This window comes from Macaca thibetana, chromosome 2 (genome assembly GCF_024542745.1).
Source record: "Macaca thibetana thibetana isolate TM-01 chromosome 2, ASM2454274v1, whole genome shotgun sequence".
NCBI lineage: Eukaryota > Metazoa > Chordata > Mammalia > Primates > Cercopithecidae > Macaca > Macaca thibetana.
Genome location: NC_065579.1, coordinates 99,894,473 through 99,913,949, shown reverse-complemented (window position 1 = coordinate 99,913,949; position 19,477 = coordinate 99,894,473). Strand labels below are relative to the sequence as shown.

The following is a 19,477-nucleotide window of genomic DNA, read 5'->3' as shown; positions in this document are numbered from 1 at the left end:
CAGCATTTAGAACCAGACCAGATACCCCACTGCCCAGTCCCACATGGCTCAATGCCCGAGGCTGACTCTTAGGACTATGCCATCTCCTCCCAACCCCTAGTGCTGGGATGCCTTGCTGGTAACTGGAAAGTGGCCACAGTGGGAATATTTACATTATAGATATCAGCAAATACTCCATATCAGGGCTCTTAAATTTTTTGCCCCAGAAGGGCTGGTTTGCCAGCACACCACAACCCCAGACCACCTTTTACCCTGATTGCATCTTCACCCCTTGCACCATCAGTCTTAAGCAAATAGCAGCCCATGTTGGTAAAATCAGACTAGCCGTTCTCTTATCACTTCAAAAGAAAAAAAGAAAAAAAAGAAAGTTTTATTCTGGTGTAAGGTGCCATGACCATCAGCATCCTCACTCCCAGCTTTCCCGTGTCCTTGGCACGTCAGACCTGGTAGCCACAAGGACTAAACTGGAGTCTAGAACAAACTCTTTCCCCACCCCAAGGATTCTAACCACACACTTGGCCCCATCACTCTACAAGTCCCATGTTCCTGCATGTGGCTGTCTCAAAACTGAAGGATCACTCACCTTGAGGATTCTTTGGTCATAACCTCAGAAGAAAAAAAATGGTAACATTCACAAAAGAGACAAAGTGACCTTACATGTCACTGCATGTCACACGTCTCAATCTTAAAGGTCCAGTAAAAGAAACTGCTGATTCTTGGGATATGATTCTCCAAGGTCTCTCACATTTTTATACATCTGGTAAGAATAGGCACCTAGTGCCAGGTTCCAGACTTATATTTCCAAGGATGTTTATCTAGTGAACAGTCTTGGATGACAGAGATAGTGTCTGTCTCTGGAGCAAAAGTCAGGCAGGCTTACTGCCCATGATCAAATACCAGGGTTCCCTAAGCATGGGGGTTCCTCTTGTAATGCAGCCCACTGTGTGTGCAGGTCTCACCTGGCCCTCTTCATGAGGCCTGGGGCTTAGGGAACCAGTGCAAATGCTGATAATCTGGCCACTGCTATTGCTATAATACACTGTCCTTTGTCTCTGACCTATGAGTCTCATAACTTCTGCCAGGATCCATGAATCCATGTGGTGTGCTCACTTTGTTAGCTTGCAAGTAGGGTAAAATCTCATACCCTTCACAGGTTTGATACCCATGTGGTACTTTTAAGAATCTAGAGCTGTAAAAGAACACAAAGTCCAGGTAGCAAAAAGCATTGTTTGTTGACTCTACACACAGAAAAGACCCGGGAAATATAATGTTCAAGGAGCACTTTAATAGTCAACAAATTGATGCAGTTTTGTCACAATACTTTGCATAATTTTATAGTAGCAGTAAAATTCTGAATCACTTTATAGTAAAAGGAAAGACACAGAGGAAAATAATTTCCCTGTACAATGAAATTTTCATACACTATATGGAGATTTCCCACATCTGTCAAGTTTTGGCTCAGAATAAAAGATAGCTAATATATTTCACTCTTTCTTCTTTTACTTTTCTTTTCTTTTTTGAGACAGAGTTTCGCTCTGTTGCCCAGGTCGGAGTGAAATGGCACCATCTTGGCTCACTGTGACCTCTGCCTCCCAGGTTCAAGTAATACTCCTGCCTCAGCCTCTCAAGTAGCTGGGATTACAGGCATGCGCCACTATACCTGGCTAATTTTGTATTTTTAGTAGAGACAGTGTTTCACCATGTTGGTCAGGCTGGTCTCTAACTCCTGACCTTAAGTGATCCACCCACCTCAGCCTCCCAAAGTGCTGGGATTACAGGCATGAGCCACAGCGCCTGGGATTACAGGCATGAGCCACTGTGCCTGGCCTTTTCTGTTACTTTTAAAAGTTCCTTCACATAGTAAAGAAATTAGGACTGATTCTTGGCATAAAGGAGGGTACAAAAAAAATTGTGCCAGGTACAGTGGCTAATGGCCGTAATCCCAACACTTTGGGAGGTGGAGGTGAGCAGATCACTTGACCCCAGGGGTTCCAGACCATCCTGGGCAACACGGTGAAACTGATCTCTATTAAAAATACAAAAATTAGCCAGGGGTGGTCGTATACGCCTGTGGTCCCAGCTACTGAGCCTGAGGTGGGAGGATCAATTGAACTCACTAGGTGGAGGCTGCAGTGAGCTGAGATTGCACCACTGCACTCCAGCCTAGGCAACAGAGTGAGGTCCTGCTTCAAAAAAAAAAAAAAAAAAAAAAAAAAAAAAAAAAAAAAATTTGGTTTCCTGGCAGATAGAGTTTTAACAAGTGCATCAAGCAGTAATAATCTGTGGTCTTGTGCTCAATTCTCACACATGATCTTTGCAGGGGTCCCAGCAGCCATCACAGCTCAACTTTCACATGCATGGGACACAGCACATAGCAGCAGCCTTGAAAGGACTTGCAAAGGGGTGTGAATTCCAAACATTCTCTTAAGTCCTAACATTTCTGTTCTTCATTTTGTGTGACACAAGCCCACAGAAATAAGGTGATGATGGCGCTTGAGGGTGACCAGACCTCCTCAATCATTCCATCAGCCACCCAGGACTCAACAGCAGAAGCTCAGAGGACTCAGCTGAAAGAGGTTTTCACTTGAGCACTAACCACAGAGAAATGGGAAGTGCCATCCTGCTGCCATATGCAGCCGATGGCTGGTTAGGACTAAATGCCCTTCTGTGGTGAGATGAACCAAGACAGCAGATGGGGAAATAACATTAGTGAGAGAGATTACGAATGGATCCTTATATTGCAGGTCAAACTGGGTTGTCTCTTCTCAAACCACCCAGGCAGTTTCTGAATGTCCCAAGATAGGGGTAGGGGAAAAGAAGAAAAAGACAAAACAGGAGACAGTGGGTAAGAAAACCTAAAAGGCACGATGAGGCAAAGGCCTAAGATGAAGGCTGGCTTTAGGATCTGAAATCCGGCCACAATCCTCCTTGTTTTATCTAAAGTCCAAGAATTGTCAAAAAGAAAATCCAGGAGAGCTATTCATTCTAAATTTTAAAACCTTTTCTTCCTGGCCTACCAAGTCCTTGTGTTTGCTTTCTAGGCGCCCATAAATACAACCCCATTACAATTCTATTTGGCTAATAATTTATATTTAAAATACCAGGTAGATGAACATCTCTTCATGGCTTTTGTGCAAGGGCCTGAAGTGGGGAGAAAAACAACTGATCGGAGATTCCTACCTGGCACCTTCTCCAGGGAAACTGACAACCAGAGAAATCTGTTGCTAGGATTTCTAGGACATCTGGAAATTCCCTTATTGTTCTTTCTCGACAATCTAAAATGGTATATTTGCAAACCTATCTGAATCACCTCAATCTAGGCCACTTTAAAAATTTCATTTAAAAATGTAATCACAGATTTTTAAACTAATTACCCAATTTGCAAACAAATCCCAGCTACTTCTGGTCTTGAACATGGAGCAAAGGTGTGTCAGTAAGGCCAACATTCTTAGGTTGACAGAGACAGGTTAACACATTGGCTGGCTTCATTCACCCCCCTGCCGTGCCCACACTGAGCTGGATGACTTGATGGGAAGAGAGGGTCCCCACCTCAGGGTTCACTTCCCCAACCCCAGCGTTCATGGGTTTTCAGGAGGCTCAGCCTGTGAAAAAGAACCAATGACAATGCACACCCTGGCTGAAGTGACATCTGGCCAAAGGATTCCAACAGAATGAATTTCATCAACATGGAAGGGATAATCCACGGCACCAATTCTGTGCTTTTTACAGGCAATGGTTACCAAATGAGTCAAAACATGGCCTAGAAGTAGAGCCAGGCCCAATGAAAAGCCTGAGTTCACACGTGCTAGGGGCTCCACTGACCACCCTCAGCAGCCCAGCACCCAGTCCTCTTGCTCTGGGTGCAAGGTGAGGAGGCAGAGTGCACACACCGGCTCCCGCGTCCCCAGCCTGGCTGGCAATGGTAAAATGGGCTGCCTTTCTTTTGCAGCTTCTTCTAATCAAAATGCCAAGGGGTATTGACCTCCAGCCTCAGCGATGTGACTTGCAGCACAAGTTTTACCTCTTCAGTGCACAGAGTGGTCTTGAAATCTTCCCAGTGTGTGGCCCTCCCTCAGCTCCTGCCACCCTGGGGAGCCAGGATGCTGAAATGCATAAGGTAAAAGCACTGAGTCTGATCTATTCTCCGCTGACCTTTAGTTACGATCACTCTGCCCTGACCAGCTGGAGTTGGGCCTGTGTGAAGCCAGTGATTTCCAACACACTGAAGAAGACATCTGAGTCCAGTGTGAAAGCCAAATTCCTCCTGAATCTGTGATTTGGTGAAGCTCTATCTGTGAGGTATTTTTTGTGTGTGGAAGACTGAAAGTGAAGGGAAACAACTAAAAAAACAGACAAAAGCAGTGTACCTTATACTGGTTTCTTCCAACATAATGCCTCTGCCAAGAACGGGGCAGGAGAGAAACCAACAAAATGAATATAATAACTTATCGTGAGGCACTCCCTCCCACGCTGGCTTAGAGATCTCGCACACACAGAAACTCTCCTTGTTTATAAGAAGCTGTCTCTCAGTATGCAGGCAGTTCTTCCCAAAAGCCCGTCATTAAATAAGCTAAAAACAGGTGCAAGTGATGTACCTGCATGGGTTCCTGAGACTTGCCTTGCAGAAGTGGCCTTCCACGTCACTGACTCTTGAAAACTCCAGAAAAAAACAGCACAAAGACATGAGCAAAAAAAAAAAATCCTGGTGCCTGCACCAAGTTCTTCTCCCAAAGCGTGTTTTACTCACATAGGGCAAATTTCTGTCGGGGCCTCAGCTGCCTTTAGGAGAGTAAGGATTTGCAGGGGCACAGAGAATGCTGTCAGTGTCTAAGGAGGAAACCCTGCCTCACTTATTTCAAATCTTGCCTCTGGTTTTCTAAGCAAATTCGTCTTAGGATACAAAGCACATATTAGAGCTTCCTTCTTGCCTTAATGCAATTCAATTTGCAGCCATTCTGCAGAAGAACTGAAGCTCTTGGGTGAAAAGAAGACTTAAATCATGCCATGATATGTATGGGGGGAGGGGGCATTTGGGTATAGGTATTTTCCTGAAGGAAGAGAAAGGGGTGAATGTATTGGCAGCTGAGCTGTCCCTTCATGGGGATATTGTGAAACAAGCTCAATAAGAACCTCTCCTTCAGAAGCATGAAATGTTCCCAGAGGGGACAGGAGGATTCCTTTGTTGCAATGATGCAACCTCAGGTCATATGCTACGCACATGCTGGAGCGTTTTCCTGAGTAACCTGAGGAAAATGTGGCAACAGAGAAAAGCACTTGGAAAATACACGTAGCAGGCAGATAGTGTTCACCTCCCTGGTTAAAGGAAAGGCACCCCACACATGCTCACAGGAACTCTCCCTTCCACCCCTCCTCTTCCCCTACCCCACTTCCACCCCAGGGCCCACCGGAAGCAGCAGCAGCAACCCCGGCTCCTCATCCCCTGCCGTGATGTCTGCAAGTGGCTCTGGCTAGAAGTGGTGCTGATGAAGGGCTGTGGACGAGGGTCTCTTCTCCAGCCTCTTCACGTGGCAGGAGTGACAGAACAGGTGGTCCTCCAGCGGATAACAGCGGTGGCCATCTTCATCATTGAGCTCCAGACCACAGTCCTGCGGGGAGGCAGACATGTCCAGGGGAAGCAAATCAAAACAGACTGCAAGACTGACCTGAAGGTCACAGTCCCCAAAATCAGCAGAGGGTGCTGTGTTTTTCTGTATAGGCAGGAAATGCCGGTGCAGAAACACAGCTCCTGCCCAGTGGAGGCCTGTCCAACACAGGAGACACAGCCACACAACACTTGCTGTGAACCACTTAAAATGTGCTGTCAGTGTAAACGCAGATTCCCAAGACTTAGGACAAAAAGAGGATGTAAAAATATCTCATGGGAAAAAGGAATGAGATCATGTCCTCTGCAGGGACATGGATGAAGCTGGAAGCCATCATCCTCAGCAAACTAACACAGGAACAGAAAACTAAACACCACATGTTCTTACTCACAAGTGGGAGTTGAACAATGAGAACACATGGACAAAGGGAGGGGAATAACACACACCAGGGCCTGTTGGGAGGTGGGGGCTGAGGGGAGGGAACTTAGAAGATGGGACAATAGGTGCAGCAAACCACCATGGCACACGAATAACGTATACATACCTATGTAACAAACCTGCACACATATCCTATTTTTTTTAGAAGAAATAAATTGTGGAGTTACAAAAAAATCTCATGGGTAATTTTTTTATATTGATTACATGTTCAAAAGATAATATTTGGATTTTTTTTTCTTTTTTAAGACAGTCTCTCTCTGTCTCCTAGGCTGTAGTGCAGTGGTGCGATCTCAGCTCACTGCAACATCCACCTCCCAGGTTCAAGCAATTCTCCTGCCTTAGTCTCCCAAGTAGCTGGGATTATGCACACAACTCCACATCTGGCTAATTTTTGTATTTTTAGTAGAGACAGGGTTTCACCATGTTGGCCAGGCTGATCTTGAACTCCTGACCTCAATTGATCTGCCTGCCTCGGCCTCCCAAAGTGTTGGGATTACAGGTGTGAGCCACCACGCCCAGTGAGATTTTTATTTATTTTTTATTTTTATTTATTTATTTATTTTTGAGATGGAGTCTCACTCTGTCACCCAGGCTGGAGTGCAGTGGCGTGATCTCAGCTCCACTGCAACCTCCGCCTCCTGGGTTCACGCCATTCTCCTACTTCAGCCTCCCAAGTAGCTGGGATTACAGGTGCCCACCACCATGCCCAGCTAATTTTTTTGTATTTTTAGTAGAGACAGCGTTTCACCATGTTAGCGAGGATCGTCTTGATCTCCTGGCCTCGTGATCCGTTCACCTCAGCCTCCCAAAGTGCTGGGATTACAGGCGTGAGCCACAGTGCCTGGTCCTTGACTTTTTATTTTTTTAAGACAGGGTCTTGCTCTGTCACCCAGAGGAGAGTGAGGTGACATGATCCTAGCTTCCTAAGTAGCTGAGACTATAGGCACAGCATGCCTGGCTAATTTTTGTATTTTTAGTAGAGACGGGGTCTCACTGTGTTGCCCATGCTGTTCTCAAACTCCTGGGCTCAAGTGATCCCCCTGTCTTGGTCTTCCAAAGTGCTAAGATTACAGGCACGGGCCCATGCCTGGCTGGATATTTTGAACTGAATAAAATAATTAATCTCACCTGTTTCTTTTAACTTTTTAATTGTGGCTACCAGAAAACTTAAAATGATACCATGACTTTAATTTGTTGCTCTCATATTTCTTTCTTTTTTTGAGATGGAGTCTCACTCTGTTACCCAGGCTGGAGTACAGTAGCACAATCTCAGGTCATTGCAACCTCCACCTCTCGGGTTCAAGCAATTCTCCTGTCTCAGCTTCCCGAGTAGCTGGGACTACAGGTGTGTGCCACCATGCCCACTAATTTTTGCATTTTTAGTAGAGATGGGATTTTGCCATGTTGGCCAGGCTGGTCTTGAACTCCTGACCTCAAGTGATCTGCCAGCCTTGGCCTCCCAAAGTGCTGGGATTGCAGGCGTGAGCCATCGCGCCCGACCCCTTATGTTTCTTTTGGATAGCACTGGTCTAGAAAATGTGGAGAGGCCTGTTGAGCAAATGTCCTCACCTTTTTCTCCTGCAGTGACCTGGGGCACCTGGGGTCCCGCAGCAATGATTCCCACCCATTTCTTCAGTGTTGGCAGTGGGACAAGTCTACATGAGGGACACCCCTGTTCTCTACTCACAAGGTCACCAAATGAATCTAATCTCCTTCCATGGGTGAATTCACTTAATTGTGGCTGAAATTTCATGGTCACCCTTCACAGGGGCTGGTGAGGGGCGATCCCTAGCTTTCCTAACAGTCATCAGGTACTAGTGCTGCTTCATCCTGGGACACAGGGCAGGAAGGGGCAAGCGGACCCCACCTGCCTTCACACCACCAGCTGACATGCCTGTTTCCAGGAGGGGTTTCCTGATTTCCAGGGCTTGGCTGAGAAACAGGCTTCTGGAAGACAGAACAGCCTACAAGCTGGAGGGGAGGGTGTCCCTTCCCCACATCGCACACCTGCCTGACAATGTGGCCCCCAGACAGCACCTGAAACCCATGCTCTCCACCACCCTCCTAGCTCTGCAGCTTCAGGGATAGTAGGTCTGACAGCTGCAGGACTTGATAGTTCTGAATGTGCAAAAGAAAGAGCTTTATACCTCGAGCATTTCCATCTTCTCCTACCTCCCCCAAGAACTAGCCTTCACTCCATTTCCTACAGAAGTTCTAGAGGGCTGAACCTTGCCAGAATCTTGTTGACCGCCTCTTGCCCCAGTCAACGCAGGATGCTCTTCTCTTGGATGTCTACAATGGGCTCTGGGGGCCGGGTGGGGAGGGGCCTACCTCGCAGTGGTAACACTCCACGTGGTAGTCTCTGTCCATGGACACGACACGGATGGTCTCATCTGAGCCCTGGGACCAAAGAAAAGCAAGAACACGCCCGAGAGACCTGTTAGGGGCCTGTTGGGTTTGATGTACCACAGGGTGGGGAGGGAAGAGGGTTTTGGGGTAACAAGTAGGTGGCCTTGGGAGGAGAAGGTAATCAGGAGTACTTGTTGGAAAAAGAATACATTTAAGCTGATGAGAGGGAAAGTGGGAGGGACAGGAGCCCTTCCTTCTGGAATGCTGGAGTCAACACTGAAAGAAAGACCTACATGGACACTTATTTTAAAAAATGAATAAAAGACAAGTCTTTCTGCTCATCTGCTAATCTAAGAATTAGTCATCAGGTAAGGGAGTTTGACCTGATCCTGGGGACAAACCAGCACAAGAAGGGTACTGGGGCGGGGAAGCCAGTCAACAAGGAGGGGTGAGGACGTGACTTCTCTCAAAGGTGAGTTTGTTTTTTTTTTTTTTGGAGACAAGGTCTTGCTCTGTCACCCGCTGGAATGCAGTAGCACCATCATAGCTCACTGCAGTCTCAAACTCTTAGGCTCAAGCAGCTAGGACTACAGGCACATGCCACCACGCTTGGCTAATTTTTAACAATTTTCTGTAGAGATGAGGTCTTGCTATGTTGCCCAGGCTGTTCTTAAACTCTAGGCCTCAAGCAATTTTCCTGCCTGCCTAGGCCTCCTAAAGTGGTGGGATTACAGGCGTGAGCCACTGCACCAGGCCAGAGTTGAGATTTTTAAAAGGATACCTTAAAAGATGTAAGGACAGGACAAGGATCTTGTAAATGAGCCCAGGGAGATATTCATGTTTTAGAAGCCCCTGGGAGCATGTCTGGAAAGGCATCTTACCTCAGGTGGAAGGATGGGAAGCCCACAGGCTGCACACTTGGGGGCCAGCACCCTGCGGGGAGAAACAAAGCAGCAGTAAATGCACACTGTGTTGTTTCTGGGAGCAAAGCCCAGAGTCAGACTTGCACTTGGAATCCACATGGAGCCTTCCTCCATGCTGCCTCCTGCCCTTTGCTCTCCTCCCTCATAGAATGTCTGGAACCTGGCTCACTTTGTGGAATATGCCTTAGTATCTGTTCCCCAGCTGCAATGAGGACACTGGCTGCCTCTCACTCTTCTGGGGACAGCACTAACCTATTTGTTTACACCCCTCATGGTGCCTAGCACAGGCCCAGGCAAACCAAGACTGGTGGGAACCAGCACTGCATAGGGGCCTTGTGAAGTTAGGTAACGCTGAAGCCACAGGGCTTGGTGGATTCCTCCCGAGGCCTAGCCAGGAATACGATTATTAGTTTTTTGTGCTCTGTTTTTGTTTTTCTCACTAAACATGATTCTTTAACCCATTCCTGTCAACACTGGCATTGACCAACCTCCCAAGATCCCTACTGCACCCCTCAAAACCATTAAGCCTTTGCTGGACTGTGATCTAAGGGCAGCTGGCAAACACAGTTCTGTTGGTTTCCACCGCTCACTCTGCTGAGATCAGCTTGGCCTACACGAATGGGTCCTGTCTGCTCCCGTCCCTTCTTACTTGTGGTAATCTCGGACACAGTAGATCTTGTTCTCTGAGTCCACGGTGAAGGGCACCCCATCCAAACACTCATTACAGACGACACAGCGGAAACAGCCGGGGTGGTAGGACTTCCCCAGGGCTTGCAGGATCTGGAGGAGAGGCCAAGACTCAGTGGGGATTATAGGGAAGGATGGAATGGTGGAAGGGCAGAGAAATACATCAGTCCTAAGGATTACATGAGCAGTCACACACGGAGTACACTTACCCCCGAGTTTCACCTAGGAGAAGAGCAAGAGGTGATGGGGTGGGAAAGGCAAATCTGTTTAGATGAATACACAGAAGAGACCACCTAAGAATCTTTTTCCTGCAGCCTCTCACAGGGTCTCTGAGCTGGGAGGGAAAGAGGGCTCCTTTCCAACCCTCACCCAGAGCAGGAAACTCTTGCACAGTTCTTTAATAGAAAGAGATGCTAAGGGAGGGATGGGCCAATCCCAGGGCCAAAATCCACCACAGAGAAGTGGGAAACGATGCAAAGCAGGGCCACAGAAGGATCCATCCTTCCCAGATTTGGGAAGCAGCAAGTACTTGGAAAAATGAAAAGAAATTCCATGTGGAAATGGCAGAGCTCAAAAGGAACCCCTTCACTTCTGCCTGTTGGGTGCCCCTTCTTGCAGCTTTGACTCTGGAGCCTGATAATTTAGAAGTTCTGACTCAACTTGATGACCTCAAATCCAAGAGTAATAAGTTTCTCTGTTGTTGTTTTTAAATGCAATAGAGGGAAAGCCCCACAAACTTCTTCCTCTCAGTGTCATTTAATCTGGATCTGGATGGGATACCTGGAACTGCCAGAGCCAACCTGAAACCAGGACAGATCCAAGGCATGGACAGCAGGAAAGAGAAGAGATGGAAAGAACGTCCTTGGTGAGGTCCATAAGTAACTGAATTAACTCATCATGGAACCGCATACTTCCAAGCCTCTTTTTAGGTGAGATAAAATATCATTCCTATGAAGTCAGTGGTCCTCGAAGTGTGGCCCCTGGACCTTCAGCATTAGCATCATCTGGAAACTTGTTAACAATGCACATTCTTGGACCCCATCCCAGATTTCTTGAATCAGAAACTCTGGGGGTCAGGCCCGGCAGTTGGTATTTTAATAGGGTGATTCTGATATATATTAAAGTTGGAGGATCATTGGTTTAGCTCGAATTGAGTCTGGGTTTTTTCTATAATTTGCAGTTGAAAGCATCTTCACTGACTTCTAGGAGATTCATTTCTGCAATTACCTGTGTCATGAAACTTAGCAAAAACAACTGAACTACAGAATCAACATGAGCAAGGTCACACCAAAACATGCACCTGCGAAGAATGTACAGAACGGTCATCAGCATCCAGCAGTGAGAGCCACACAGAAAGCCTTCAAACAGGCTGAAGGAAGAGGATTTTGGATTTAGGGAAGACTTGTCAGTACACTGTGAGACCTGGGGGGAAAGAGATGCTGTGTTCCAGCTCCTTCCCCTGGAAGCCTCAGGCGGATAACTCCACATTGCACAAGCTCCAGCCAGGAAGGCAAGAGGAGGGCGTTGTTCTATTCCAGCTGTCCTCTGAATGCTCAGCTTTCAGGCTTCCTCATTCCCTCTTGGGTTTCACTACCCTTTGAGGGCCCTCTCAATCTGCAGTAAGGCAAAACGGGAAGAACAACTGGCTGGGCTTCCAAAACCCATTTGGTAATTTGGACCTTGGAATGAATTTTCCCCAAGATGAATGCTGTCTTGGCAGAAAGAGATCCTTAAATTAATTTAATCCACATTGTGCCTAAAGTAAGACTGGAAAAAGATGCCATTTCGCTGCATTGTGACCAGCTGTAATACTTTTTTTATGTGAGACTATGCCTGGTTCTAACCTGCAAGCCCAGAATATACCCCTCTATTAACAAAAGGGTATACAGAGAGACAATTTACACAAAGAGTTAGACAGCTGGGGTTCTGTCTACACATTCAGTAAAAGTTTTCAAGTCCTAGAGAAGACCCGCAAGACTGAAGGTTCAATTTCATACTATCCCATATGGTAGAGATCTCACATCAAGAGATGGAGACTATTTCCCCCTCCCCTTGAATCAGAACTGGCTTTGTGACTTTCTTTAATTAACAGAAAGTAGAAGAAACAATGTTCTGAGATTTCTGAGTCAAAGGCTTAAGAAGACTGGTAGCTTCTACTTCCTATCTCTTGTAAGGAAGTCTGAACTAGACTACTAAATGATTAGAGGAGAGGGGCCTGGAGGGGGAGAGGTCATCTTGGATGTTCCAGTTCAACTGTGCTACCAGCTGAACAAAGTTAAGTAAGAGACCCCAGTCAATGCCACACAGAGCAGAAGAACTGGCCTGCTGAACCCTGACCTAAATCCTGACCCACAGCATGAAGCTTGATGATAAATAAGAAATCACTGTTGTTTTAAACTACAAAGTTTGAGGGTGGTTTGTCATGCAGCAATAGATAAATGACATACCCTGAGGTTATCCAAAGAAGTCTTAGGATTACTAAAACTAAGAACAGGGTATAATCATACTCATAAATTCGGACCATGTTGACTTCTTTTTTTTTTTTTTTTTTTGAGACGGAGTCTCGCTCTGTCGCCCAGGCTGGAGTGCAGTGGCCGGATCTCAGCTCACTGCAAGCTCCACCTCCCGGGTTTACGCCATTCTCCCGCCTCAGCCTCCCGAGTAGCTGGGACTACAGGCGCCTGCCACCTCGCCCGGCTAGTTTTTTGTATTTTTTTTTAGTAGAGACAGGGTTTCACCGTGTTAGCCAGGATGGTCTCGATCTCCTGACCTCGTGATCCGCCCGTCTCGGCCTCCCAAAGTGCTGGGATTACAGGCTTGAGCCACCACGCCCAGCCTCCACGTTGACTTCATATGCACTAGGTTTGTCAGGACACTAAAAACAAAGTCAGGCCGGGCGTGGAGTTCTACACCTTGATCTGGCTGGTGGTTACAGGGGTATATGCACATGTGAAAACTCGTTCAGAGGTACACTTAAGATTTGTATCTTTTACTCTGAGTTACTTCTCAATAAAAAGGTAAAATTTAAAATACTAATGATTAGAAATTTTCTTCTCTAGAATGAAATTAATGAGTCAGCTTAGAGAGGGATTTAACTCTTTCCAACTAAAAGTATGTTATATAATCATTTCCTCTAATCAGTATATTAAAGAACTTCTTAAAGGCTGATTTACAATGGTGAACAATTTGACCTTGTATTCATTAACCTCATAACCTAACCCTCTAGGAAAAAACTGTCTCCACGGAAGACCTGAAACCCAAGATAACCTCAGAGAGCCAGTGACTGAGCAAGGAATGGAATGTATAAAACCTGGTCCTTGTTCTGCTGTCTCAGAACTAAATGACAGGCCCAAAAAACTCATCTTAGTAATGGTGTAAGCTGGGCACAACACAGGGAGAAAAACTTTGCTCCTCTGGCTTTCTCCATTTGACTCCAAGGTAGCTGAGATTTCTGCAGTAAAAACCGACCGTATTTAGCATCTCACCTGGGATGCCACAAGGATCACAGAGAAGCCAGAGGGAGGCCAGTGTGATTCAAACAGCCCAGGGGAGGAGAAAGCATTACCGGAAACATGACATCATATGCTCTAGATGGTTGAAGACGTTAATTCCAATTAAAGCCAGCAATGCGGGTTCTATTAGATCAAGCAAGCTGCACTTTATAGGGACGTCTTTTTTTTTTTTTTTTGAGGTGGATTCTCACTCTGTTGTCCGGGCTGGAATGCAGTGGCGCGATCTCGGCTCACTGCAACCTCCGCCTCCCGGGTTCAAGCAATTCTCCTGCCTCGGCCTCTCAAGTAGCTGGGACTACAGGCACACACCACCACTCCCGGATAATTTTTGTATTTTTAGTAGAGACGAGGTTTCACCATATTGGCCAGGCTGGTCTCAAACTCCTGACCTCGTGATCTGCCCGCCTCAGTCTCCCAAAGTGCTGGGATTAAGGCGTGAGCCACTGCGTCCAGCCGTAACCACAAATCGAGATAAGAAACACTGTCCTCAATTATTAATATCTTTTTTCTCTAAACGCCTCCTCCTCCACCTGAGATGCTGTTCTCTTCTTTGGCTGACCTACTCACCATGTCCATGATCAGATGTCCACAAAGAAAACACCTGTCAGCCGACTGCTGGAAACCAGAGTACTGCAGAAGAAAAAGAAAAGAAAGTTAAACCCAGACTGGGAAGACGAATCAGCCACCTCCCTACCAGCCAAGAGGATTATAAGGAATTTCTCAGAAAGATGTGTCACTCTGTGCAGAATTCTGTCATTCCCCAAGTACAACACAGCTGTGGGCTGAGTCACAGAATATTCTCTGCCACAAAAGCCATCACAAATACTAGTACCACTCACTCTAACAATGACTGTGTCTGGGCACCCACAGCATGCCAGGCTCTATGTAAGGGACTGTATATAGAGATGCTTTAATCCCATCTCAGTAGTTCTCAAAGAGCAGTTCCCTGGCATCACTTGAAAGCTTGTAAAAAATGCAAATCCTTGGGCTCCACTCCAGACCTATTGATTTGGAAACTCGGGGGGTGGGTTCTGGCAATCTGTGTTTTCACAAGACTTTCAGGGGATTCTGATGCATTCTCAAACCACCACTCTAATGCTTACGACAATTCTGCAAGGTCTACATTATTACCCAGAATCCTCAAATAGAAGCAGAGGGCAGCTCAGAGAGGTTAAGTGACCTTTTCAAGGTCACACAGCCAACAAACGGTAAGGACAGGAATCAAATTCAACTCCGGTTCTGGTTAATACCTTTTATAGTTAGCTTCAAAGAAACTTGATAATTACCTACTTTACCTTACCTTATCTTACCTAAACACATACACACACAGAGTCTTGAAAGACATGAGGTACTCTCTTCAAAAAACATACTAGATGCTACACACTAGACTAGAAGTTGGGGTATAACAAACACAACTTAACTGGGGGAAACCTAATGAAAGGAAGGTGGGAAAAACGAAAAAGGGAAACTTTCTGCAACTCTACACCATGTGGTGGAGGTTTCTGTCGTCTGGCACCTACGCCCCATTCTGGGGGTAATAGTTCTTTATTTTCATTTGGGATCCAGCCCCCGGCCCCACACCACGTGGCTCCCATCACCATGTGGGCTGGCTCCATGCCAGGGCCCAGGCAGGGCATTGACAGACCTGGTCCATCAGAGCCTTGCATTCCTCCAGTACTGATAGTTTTTCCAGAGGTGGGCATGTGGCCCAGTAAGAGCCAATGAGACTCCAGGAGATGTCTGTTGAGGATTCCAAAGGAAGGACTGGCACTCTTGCCCATCGGATGTGAAACTGAGAGAACGTAAACTCTGGGGTCCTGCCAACATCTGGCCATCACACAGGACCTGAGACTGAAGCTACCACTGAGACACAGGACCAAAAACTGTGGAGAAAATGACTCCTGAGGCACTGCTGGAATAATTTCCTTTTTACTTAAGCCCGTTTGGGTTTGCTTGTCTGTTTCTGGCCAACAGGAGTCATAATGAATCAACTTTTCAGTGAAAACCAAATAGAGCTTTTCTCCAAGGGAAGGCAGGGAGAAGCTGGCCCTGAGCCCATCTCTGCATCTCACATTCCTCATCCCTGAGATGACAGGGTCATTTCAACCACTATCTATCAAGCACCCACTCTGCATGGCATCGTGTTAGAATCTTCAGGTGTGAAGGTGAAGACACATGTTCTTTTCGCCCTGGGAGCTTTCAGTCAATGGAGGAGAGACTCGTAAACAGACATAATGCTCAGGGCTAACAGCCCACAGCCTGGCCAGGGCAGGTCCCAGGCGTGGTGGCAGCACAGAGGAGCTCCTCCATTGTGGGAGCAGGAGGGACAGGAAGGCTGTTGGGGGGCTCTGGGAAAATAAAGGGGCAAGACATTGCAAGCAGGGGAAATGGCCCAAGCAAAGGCATGAAGGCATGAGGTTGCACAGGTGTGGGAAGCTGGGGAGTCCAGACCTCGGAGAGCTTCTGAGTGTGCTTTGTACCCTACACATGCTGGGACCAAGCAGGCCAGGTTTATGCCCTATAAGGCCTCTTGATGCGGGGGTGTGGAGGCCGTTAAGCTAGGCTGGCTGAGCCATGCCAGAGGTGTGAACGGAGGCAGAACTGTGGAAGACATGGCAGCATAGAGTTCAACGCCTGGCTGCATTCAAGGAGGTGGGGTTGAGGACAAACCTAGGAGGCAATTCTCACAGATCAGGACCCAAGGCAAGGGTCTTGGTTCACACAAGTATGGTGAGCGGCTGGTATGTGAGAGGCTGGGACACAGCCCAGGGGACATGTCCAGGGGCCAGTGGGATGCCAGCCGCTGGCCTCAGAGGTGCGGCAGGGCTAGAGCTCAGGTCTGGGAGTCACTGGCACATGGATGAACTTTCAGTCCATGGGAGAAGCTAGATTCCCAGAGAGAGTGGGATGGGAAGAAGAGAGCCCAGGTCCCAGTCCAGAGGTCTAAGAGGAGGAGTCCAGGATGGTAGAAGAGGCAGAACTACAGAAAGCAGCAAGAGGATAGGTCAAGTGACCCCACAGTTTCTTCAAAGTACAAGGCTGTGTGGTTTGCCATTGGCCTCGGGAACACGGCCACCCCCATGCATCTACAGAAGGAAAGGCAGGGCCCCTCTCTCCAGCAGTGCAGCTTCCCTGTGCGCTGGCCCAGGTCCCACCACGCCCCTGCCCTCTGACTCTGGCCAGGACATGCAAGGAGAGGCTGCGGTGACACACTCACCAGGAAGTCTTCTTCACAAAACACTTTGCCGTTGACAAAATAAAAGGCTTTTCCTCTCAGCTTCCGGCCTAAGGAAAAACACACAAAGACAGGGCAAAAAAGAAAAATTTTAATATGCAGTGGAAAAAGCGAAAAGTGAAAAGCAAAATCTTTAGGCAGAAATACACACATAAAAACCGCCAACTGTCAATGACACTTTCCAGTTCCTAAAAGATGCCGTGGCCCTTGGTGAGAGGCAGGCAGGCTGAGGCCGGGAGGAAGGGTGCCCTGGCAGGTGCTATTTGGCAAAAAGACTCAAGGGCTGACCTGGAAGTCATCCTACGCTCACCTTCCAGCACCTCCTCTCTGCTTGGAAAGACACCAGCAAAGCATTTGGTGGCGGGACAGCAGAGGCAACACAAGAGGGCGTCTGGGCAAGTCTCTCATGAAGATGCAGTTTCCCACAGGCATTTAGGATAGTCACCTTGGACGTATGCTCCAGGACCACTGTGACCGCCTATCAGGAGAGTCCTATACATTGGTTAACTATTATTTTCCTACCTTTTTCTCGCCTAAACTGTAGAAAACACACATTGTTGGAAGGATATTTTTGTTTTCTCTTGACCTAAAACGAGTAAGCAGGAGTGGGAGAAGTTCAAAGCACCCTGATTCCCTGCAGGGAACTCTTGCTTCCATAAGGCTAACACAGGCAAACACCCTTTATCAGTCCCTCTCATCTCTTATGGAAAACACAATGGGGCTGTGAGCTCAAGATCGGCAGAGGCATCATTAGGGTGTCCCGGGATCCCCTACTTGGCAGTATTCACAGATCTGAGGGCATTTCCAGTGCCAGGCTCAACACATACTCAACAGGCAATGTGGGGGCTTCAGAAACTGAATGAACTCTCCGCAAAAAGTTAAACAAGCCCTTTGGGGCCAGGGTTCACAACATGAAAGTAAAATCACCAATGTCACAAACACTGCCCGAGATACACAGAAACCCACCAAACACTGGCTGCCCTCGCCTGGTGACGTCCACAAGAGGCAAAGCAGTGCAGAGCAGATAGCGACAAGACTGTCAAAGAACACTCCTCAGACCTCAGAGAGGACTTTGAAAGCATCAATGCAGCGGAAAAGGCATAAAAAAGGAAGTAACTTTAACTACAAATACAAAAACCTCCAGATGGATGAAAGCCCTAAGTATAAAAAACAGAAACTAGTATAAGAAACTACAGGCTGGAATCCCAGCACTTTGGGAGGCGAGGTGGGTAGATCACAAGGTCAGGAGATGGAGACCATCCTGACCAACATGATGAAACTCCAATTCTACTAAAAATACAAAAATTAGCTGGGTGTGGTGGTACATCCCTATAATCCCAGCCACTTGGGAGGCTGAGGCAGGAGAATCGCTTGAAGCCGGGAGATAGAGTTTGCAATGAGCTGAGATCGTGCCACTGCACTACAACCTGGCAACAGAGCAAGACTCCGTCTCAAAAAATAAATAAATAAATAAATAAAAGAAAAGAAAAAGAAAAAAAGAAACTGCAAGCTTTTTAATTTTCTATTTTGTGATATTTTATTTATTTTTATTATAAGAAAAGAAAGTCTGACTTTGGCATGGAGAAGGATTTTGTAGATAAGACATAAAAAGCACATCGCATGAAGGTTGACTGAACAATAGACATCAAAAATGTAAACTTCTATATAAGAAAAAAGAGCATAAGCAAGGTTTAAAAGATGAAAATGCTGCAAATCCAGCCTGCTCCCCAGCAGGGAGGCAGAGGCAAGGGTCCCAGGACAGGACTTGAAGCCGCATGGGGAGCAGTGGAGACGGAGGAGGCAGAAGTGCTCAGCTGTCCTGGCTGCAGGTGAGACATGGAGGCGGGAACGGAGGTGCTGAAGAGCCAAGAGACTAAGGCTAGGAAAGAAATGAGGACTCTCAGCTGACCACCCACTTTCATGCCTCTGTGCTTTGCTTAACTGGATGGCCCTTTCCTTCAGACCTGGCCAGACCCTTCTGATATAGTTTACATATTTGTCCCCACCCAAATCTCATGTTGAAATGTAATCTCCAATGCTGGAGGTAGGGCCTGGTGGGAGGTGATTGGATCATGGAGTGGTTTCTCATGGTTTAGTACCATCTCCCTTGGTGCTGTTGTGGTGATAGGGAGTTCTCGTGAAATCTGGTCGTTTAAAAGTGTACAGCACCTCCCACTCTCCCTCTCTTCCTCCTGTTCCAGCTACATGAGGTGCTTGCTCCCCCTTTGCCTTCCGCCGTGATTGTAAGTTTCCTGAGGCCTCCCCAGAAGCCAAGCAGATGCCAGCATATGCTTCCTATACAGCCTGCAGAACCATGAGCCTCTTTTCTTTATAAATTACCCAGTCTCAGGCATTTCTTTATAGCAATGTAAGAATGGACTAATACATCTTCTTTGCTGTGGTGGTCATTGCTACCAGATCTAGTGTTGTCTGAATGTTTCCCCAGCCCTCCTGTTGGTTCCTGTAGGACTTTTTAATACTTTGAGTATATGCTACATTCCTTGAGGATATAGCTAAGTCAGCGTCATACTTGGAGGGGAGGGCTTGGCAATACTCTAACAGAGTGCAGTACATGTTGAGTTAAAGAAAAAAGGAAGAGTAAGCCATGGATCAGAAGATGGCCAAAGCACATATAAAATGGTATTAGTACCTGGCCAGGCACAGTGGTTCATGCCTACAATCCCAGCATTTTGGGAGGCTGACACGGGAGGATCACTTGAGATCAGGAGT

At 47.0% G+C, this 19,477-nt stretch overlaps 2 protein-coding genes across 3 annotated transcripts in view; one reads left to right on the top strand and one right to left on the bottom strand.

Annotated features, from left to right (window-relative positions):
• Nucleotides 1–1,265: 1,265 nt before the first annotated feature.
• LIMD1 (LIM domain containing 1) overlaps nt 1,266–19,477 on the bottom strand; it is an 88,244-nt gene continuing 70,032 nt past the window's right edge. For both annotated transcript variants that reach the window (XM_050780511.1, XM_050780512.1), the window contains 6 exons: nt 16,730–16,797; nt 14,080–14,142; nt 9,963–10,093; nt 9,272–9,323; nt 8,373–8,441; nt 1,266–5,606 (listed from right to left, as the gene is read on the bottom strand). In XM_050780511.1, the coding sequence (XP_050636468.1) occupies nt 5,469–5,606; nt 8,373–8,441; nt 9,272–9,323; nt 9,963–10,093; nt 14,080–14,142; nt 16,730–16,797 (521 nt within the window). In that variant the 3' untranslated portion in view covers nt 1,266–5,468. The remainder of the gene's footprint in view (nt 5,607–8,372; nt 8,442–9,271; nt 9,324–9,962; nt 10,094–14,079; nt 14,143–16,729; nt 16,798–19,477) is intronic.
• Nucleotides 8,810–19,477, top strand: part of KIAA1143 (KIAA1143 ortholog) — a 940,736-nt gene continuing 930,068 nt past the window's right edge. Inside the window, exon 1 of the mRNA XM_050780528.1 lies at nt 8,810–8,813. The gene's annotated coding sequence lies outside the window, so the exon portion shown is untranslated. The remainder of the gene's footprint in view (nt 8,814–19,477) is intronic.